The sequence below is a fragment of the Branchiostoma floridae genome, chromosome 17, assembly GCF_000003815.2.
Source record: "Branchiostoma floridae strain S238N-H82 chromosome 17, Bfl_VNyyK, whole genome shotgun sequence".
NCBI classification, from domain to species: domain Eukaryota; kingdom Metazoa; phylum Chordata; class Leptocardii; order Amphioxiformes; family Branchiostomatidae; genus Branchiostoma; species Branchiostoma floridae.
The window spans coordinates 5,996,397-6,003,640 of NC_049995.1; the positions used below are offsets into that span (position 1 = coordinate 5,996,397).

The 7,244-nt window shown below is 40.8% G+C and overlaps 1 protein-coding gene across 1 annotated transcript; it reads left to right on the plus strand.

Moving 5' to 3' along the window:
* Window positions 1-1,028: 1,028 nt before the first annotated feature.
* LOC118404204 (kelch repeat and BTB domain-containing protein 8-like) lies at window positions 1,029-4,899 on the plus strand. The gene is made up of 5 exons (XM_035803232.1): window positions 1,029-1,090; window positions 1,479-1,745; window positions 2,364-2,503; window positions 2,917-3,120; window positions 3,711-4,899. The coding sequence occupies exons 1-5, from the start codon at window positions 1,040-1,042 to the stop codon at window positions 4,642-4,644; spliced, it is 1,596 nt and encodes a 531-aa protein (XP_035659125.1). The 5' UTR covers window positions 1,029-1,039; the 3' UTR covers window positions 4,645-4,899.
* The last annotated feature ends 2,345 nt before the right edge of the window (window positions 4,900-7,244 follow it).

A 7,244-nucleotide genomic window follows, 5' to 3' on the forward strand; every position in this document is an offset into this window, starting at 1 on the left:
AAATTGACACAGTTTGACTCCTGAACACGTTTTCCGCTATTAGTTAGCTATATACAGTTCTTTTAGCTTTGTTCTATAAGTGTGTCATTCAAATTGGCACAGTTTGACACCTGAATACGTTTTCCGCGATTACTTAATAGCTATATACAGGTCTAACATCGCTGTTCTATAAATGTGTCATTCAAAGTGACACATTTTGTCTCCTGAACACGTTTCTCGCTATTTGTTAGATACATACAGTTCTTACGGCGCTATTATGTATGTGCGCCATTCAAATTGACATAGTTTGTCTTCTAAACACGTTTATCGCTATTAGTTAAGCTAACATACAGTTCTTACGGTGCTATTATGTAAGTGTGTCATTCAAATTGACACGGTTTGTCTCCCCAAGGAGGTCTCCCGAACACGTTTTCCGCTATTAGTTCCCTGTATACACTTCTTACAGCACTGTTCTATAAATGTGTTATTCAAATTAACACAGTTTGTCTCCTGATGTCTACGAGAATGCCAGTTAGTTCGTTCGGAAGGGACCTTACAACCGTTGCAGATTCGCAACGTGGGCCGAGACGATACGAACAAACACAAACTTAAAAAACGTTCTGCAAGTTCAAACATACTTTCGCCAAGAGTCCCTTAACAAACCTAATTTAACAATATGCGTAAGCCTGACTTGAATCCTCCTCTACCGAACCTCAGACTGAGACCGTCAAGATACCTGGTGACCCGCGTTCAATGACCTCACTCGTACGACCCGGAAGTATATGATCGTAATCGGTTGCACGGAAACCCCCATGCAGTGCGAAATCGAGGCCGAAAACAGGCATAAAGAGCCAGTTTGAAGGCTAACTTTGACTCTTCAAATCTCATCCCGAAATAATATTTGAATCAACACGAGTACTGTAGGCGATAGAACAACTCGTGGGGATTACGTGGGCACCTTTGACAGCCTGATTTGGGCCACCGCGATTTTTTAATCTTTTTTTTACGCGACCATGTCAAGTGCCTCAAACGGGCGTCCAACAGCCCCTACTTCAGGGCCATGTTTACAAGTGACATGGCGGAAAGTCGGCAGAAGACAGTTGTGTTACAGGTAGGGTTGGCGTGACGTGTGGTTAGAATAGAGTGAAAAGGGCAACTTTCAAAGTTGCTACTTATCATGGAGAATTTATAACCACGTATATATACAATAATAACCACGAGTTCTTGTTAAACTTTTCTCTGATAAGTGTTGTGTTCCTTGTCATGCCCCCTCCCCAGTTCGTACTAACCCCTTTGGTATTTCGGGCTTCAAGTTCAACTTTCTAGCCTATAATATTTTCAGTTTTCAAAACTTAGAAATGCTTCCGGTTATAAGCACCAGAGCACGGTGTATAAGTTAAAATAATGTAGAAAAACGAATGCATGTTAATCATTGATATAAATAATACTTAATCATATTTTAATGTTATGAACGTTTGGATGCTTGAAATCTTTTACAGGATTTGAGTGCAGCTATTTTTGGGGAGATCCTGAGATACATTTACTCCGGAAACCTTAATGTATCGATGGACAAAGTGCAGCCCCTGTACCAGCTGCAGGCAGCCAGCCTCCTCCAACTGGACTATGTGAGAGACACCTGCAGCAGCTACATGGCCATGAACGTGGAGGGCTCCAACTGTGTGAATCTGTACAAGTTTGCTGATGTCTTCTCTGTGGACATTGTCCGGAAAACTTGTCTGCAGTTTATCTGTAGAAACTTTGTTGAGGTGGGTCTGATATTTTGATACTAGGTCAGTAGTCACTTTATCCTAGTCACTTCTCTCTCACGATTGGGAGCTTGGAAGCAATGCCATTAATTTTCTAGAAGACGTGTTAATGTACAATTTTTGAAAAATTATAGTTTTATCATTTCTTGCACTGTAAGTATTGTAAGTACGATGACCATTCTTTTAAAGATCAAATTTTGTGGATGTGTGGGCCTGAGTTAGATGCAATGGTAGGTGCAGCTCAGACATACTGTACGGGATAGCATCTGGAATTTTGGATGATGACGTTAAACTGATGGCCCAGTGTATGAAAGAGCTTAAGAGTATGCCTCAAGCGTTAAACCCCTGCACGTAATGGAACCCAACAAACCTATCAACAAAGTGTAGGTGTGATGACCCGATTCGTTTGGTTGAAAACGTGTGACGTGACAAGGCCACCATGCAGTTTCACGAATTTGGTTACATTTCATTTTCAATTTAACCATCATATCTGTCATCAGGAAAATATTGAAGATTAAAACCCACTTTTCAGAGCTAGTTTTTCAGTTTCAGAAAATCTTTACCAAGAAAGTTTTTTTCCACAGTTTTACACATCTACAATAAATAACATGTCCACAGATTGCCTCCAGTGAGAAGTTTTGCAGCTTGAGTGTGAGTCAGCTGACTGAGATCATCAGCCACGATGACCTGGATATTAAAGAGGAGACAACAGTGTGGGAGGCTGTGGTGAGATGGGTGCAGCACAACAGAGAGGACAGGTGGGCGCTGTATAATTATCAATATATTTTCCAACCTTGTGTCTTCTTCATTGCATGTATGAAGTCTTGGAGATTACTTTGAATGACAAGTTGTTTTTTTCCATGAGGCTCAGTGTCCCTTACCAGGTAACTCAACCACCAAAAACTGCGAAAAATGAATAAAAATTGGCAGGATAGAATTCAAAATGTCCAAAAATATTTTCTACACATGACAGGCATATATTATGCAGTATTTTAAGATGGGCAAACTACTATTGAAGATGGCCTACCTGTACTATAGTATAATGCAATGGTGCCAGGCTAACCTTGTTTTAGTGCAGTGACCTCAGATGACCCCTAAAATGTATGCCATAGCTGGATTCAAACATATTCCCTGCAGTGATTTAAAAAAAGTCATCCTATGTACCCTACAGACTGCAACACCTACCCAGCATCCTACCTCACATCCGCTTCAACCTGCTGACTTCAGGCAACATAGCAGCCATCTTGGAACACCCCCTGGTCAGGGAGGACCCTGGGAGTTCAAAGGCCATCAGGAATGTGGTAAAGAAGAGGAACCCCAACCTGAAGCCAAGGCTTGGGATGACCATGGAGATGGCTATTCTATCCAACACAGAGTCTGTATATACTTCTTTTGTTTGACTTTCTAGATTGCGACCTTGCGCATTGTCTTTTTTCAATTCCAGTTATTTCACCCAAAGCAAACATTAACATGCGCAGCGACACGTGCCTTCCAGGTCTTCCATGAAAATTGTGTAAACCTTATTACAGTCCGCAATTACAAACACTTGAACATATAATGCAAATATTTTACAGACGTTTAACAATTAACAGGAAAAAAAGTAAGAGGGCCAGCAATCTTAACCTACAATGTATTAGTCAGCATTTGTATGTTTCAGGGGTGGGCGCGCTATGTTGAAGGTCCATACACAGGCCGCCTTTCCTGTTGGTGCCTTTGTTTCCTTTTGGAGTATGTAAAACATTATTTTCAGCATCTCTGCTTATCAATTCGTAGTTAGGTTATGAAACCAGTGTTTTCTACCATATCACCTCATTATAACTGACAGAATGAAGTGGATGCTACCCGAAACGTTTGACCATCTTCAAAACCATATCGCTTAAGTAATGTTTCTGTTGTGTCATATTACCTGTATATAAATGTTTTACCCTCATCAACGCAACATTTTATGTATGTTACCCTTTCCAGGACCGATGAGCTCCTCTTTATGAACCCTCAGCAAGGGAGGTACATCAGCTGCAGTTACAAACCTGAAGACATACCTGAAGTCACAGCCTTAACAGCCACCAATGATAACAACATCTACATCCTGGTTAATGAGTATGACGGCCTCGATCAACTGTATATGTTCAGATATAACCATGCAGAAAACTTTTGGGGACATGGCGGTATATCAAAAGTATCTAAATTTAAAAGAGTGCACTCAGGTTTGTTAACTCATTGGAATGAGTTCCTTGTTGAAGTTGACCATGTTTTATACTACGGTGCTGCTGATCTAGGAGAAGGCAATACATTGGTGAGGATGAGAAAGTACAACTGGCAAATGGATCAGTGGCAGGGTTGTTCACAGTTGCAAATTGATGGAACAGAATCTAGTGAGCTCAGCGTGGCATTGTCCTGTGGTGCACAGATCTATTTCATCATGACCTCAGCAATGCATCGCTACGACCCAAGCCAGGACTGTTGGTGCGAGCGGACTCCACCGAATATGAAATCACCTTACTCACATTTCACAGCTGTTGCCATGGGAACGAAGATCTTCTATACATATCTTGAATTCACTCAGATGATGGTGTATGATACAGATTCTGACCGCTGGCAGAAACTACAAGGCTGGCCAAACCCAGGAAACCGCAGCATCACTCACACTCCCAGTCTTTTTGTACTGGAGAACCAGCTGCACATATTGTTGGAAGTATATGACAGGGACACACCGGGATTATCATCAGACTATCTGGTATATGTGTATGACAGGTCTGCTGATGCCTGGAGAGATTTGAAGGCCACCCTGCCTAAAAAGGAGTATATAGCACACGGTCCTTCTTGCCCTGTGGCACGCATGTATCTACCATACCTTAGAGGGGCGCAAAAACACATTACTGCTTATGCTTGTCAGCATTAATGCGCAAATAAAGGGCACATGGAGTACAGGGTAGGACTATACAACAAGAATTTCTTTGCCCCCACAATGGATAGATTTTGTACTAGATGTTACACTTTAGGAATTTATAGAATTTTTTGTTCCTTTTATATATAAGGGACATATTAAAGTGGAATGATAGTTGTACTTAGATTTTGTGACAACATGTGATTCTATTTGTATATTCCTTACATGGTTTTCTGCAATCACCATTGTATTTGTTGAGCAATTGACAGCTTATAACGTCATATTGATGTTACCATTGACAACAGAAGTAGCATACATTATTACTTTTATCTACACTTGCCTTTACATTGTAGCTTTACGCCACCTTAAAAGGTACGTATTCATTGTCATCAGATTTAGTGGTGAGACCGCTCTTAATAGGGTCAATGCCTAAATAATGTTTTATCTCATCAATTGATGGACAGCAAAGATTATTTACTACAACTATTAAAACACAGTAAAAACTATGAAAGAATGGTTTACAACGCGAAACAGTTTCAAAGGCTTTAATCAGATTTCTATTCAGCATGCATCAATCTCATGGTTATTAAAACATTATACATGTAGGTACATGAATCATAATGATGTAATAGTATTGACTTCAAAATAGTTGAAGCATCTTATCTAATTGGTCGCATAAAGGAGTGAATATTAATAGTTTTTCTGGAACAACTTTGATGCAAACGAAAAGAACATTTGTAAAACATTTCAGAAATCATAACCTCCTCCAGACGTACATTATGCAGAATAAATTGTGATATATGATGCCACTCGAACGTTGTTTATTGTTTATGTGTAGGGGTCGAAGACCAAAAGCTTGTAGCAGGCCTTTCAATTCACCTTTACGGCAGTGTAGGTAAAATATATGAGGTAGTGTAGGTAAAATATATGAGAAATTGGAAACACTAAAAGTGGTTACATTCATGAGTAAACAGAACATTCTTGAATACCCTTGTACCGACTCGTGTAAGATCTTTCAAAACTTAACTTATTTTAAGTGCCTAGAACACACGTAAGGCTTTGGTCACATTTTCAAACCGGGGCCCGGCCGGGATGATTTGATTAACGGAAAATTACAATATATTCCCAGAAATATACACAAATAATACCCATGAACTGAACTGAACTGATGCCCATGAATCTTAATTTTACAATTTGTGTATTTTGATGTATTTTATATCATTTATTTCGCTCCCGAAAGCCGTCCGACCGGGCCCCGGTTTGGAAATGTGACCTAAGTCTTACACAGTGGTGGCAATCACAAAATATCTATCTTTGGGGAAAAAATACATTTCAATTGCATTCAAATTAGAACATCTCCCCTCTTTGTACATCTCAATCCGTCTGTCTATAAAACTAAAAACATGTACAGCCCCTACCTGTTATAAGGACCAGCCAGTAGATAAATCCAGTAGCGATAAGTTTCCCACTCATTTTGGCAAACCCGTGCCCGGCACCCTCACACTCAGGGTTGACAATCACGGCAAAGCCTATGATATCAACCCTGACAAATCAGCCACAGTATTCGGTTATTAGGGGTGCCTTGCTTATGAATATTAATGAGCTTGCCCTTATATGGGCAGTCAGCCGTTGGGGATCGGGCGTTGGCATGGTGAGCAAACAAAGTCATGGTAATATGTAACATGATTGGCTGATAGCTTCCCAGCGGCCTTTGCGAGACAGCTTGCGACAACAACAAGCCCAAGGAAGGCCTGTTCTCTGATTGGTTGACAGCTTAAATTGTTTGTGGCGACAATCATAATACCCGTAGGTAGGGCCTGGGACAGCAGGGCCCCATAAGGTAGTGCCGTTGGGGACCGGGCGTTAGGAGGATGGTGCCCGGCTGGGCGGATGGTTTCTCAGTTCCTGCTGATAATGCTGAGGTAACGTTACCCTGTACCAGTACAGAAATAATGTGGCGTCGTGCGTGGCGTAACCGGTAGAGCGTTCGGCTCGGAATCTAGAGTAAAAGAGTTCGATACCCGCTGTGTACACGACGTTGTGTCCTTGGGAAACACGACCTTCCTCCATTCACCCAGGTGTAAAAATGGGTACCTGACTTCGCTCGGGGAGATAAAAAAAGACTACCTCTACTTTCTGACTGTACTGTGTATGTGGCACTGCTAATATGAGGTACTGACTTGAGTCCACTGACACATTGTCGTCCTCTGCCCAAAGTAAATAGGAAGAAAGAACGTTGTTTATTCCTCGTAAACATGCCGCATTAATTTTCGTTCTGTTAAAAATTATACACACCATAGGCTTCATTAGTTCCAAATGGAGAAGCATTCAGATCGTTATCATCTTGCAACATATGACTGGTCGAAACCATTGTAAAGACGAGCAGTGAGCATTTTTGAAAAAGGCAATAGAAAACAGACCCCCTCCCCCCAAAAAAACACATTCAACTTTGAAACAGGTGGATTGTTCTTTAGTAATTATCTAATTTTTCAAAGGACATTTTGGCGATTTTTTCTGCAGTAAGTCAAAATGAATCTGAATTTATTACCCCCCAATAGAGATATATTACACCCTGACGAATAACGCCCATGTTGTTGTTAGCATCCAATAATAAA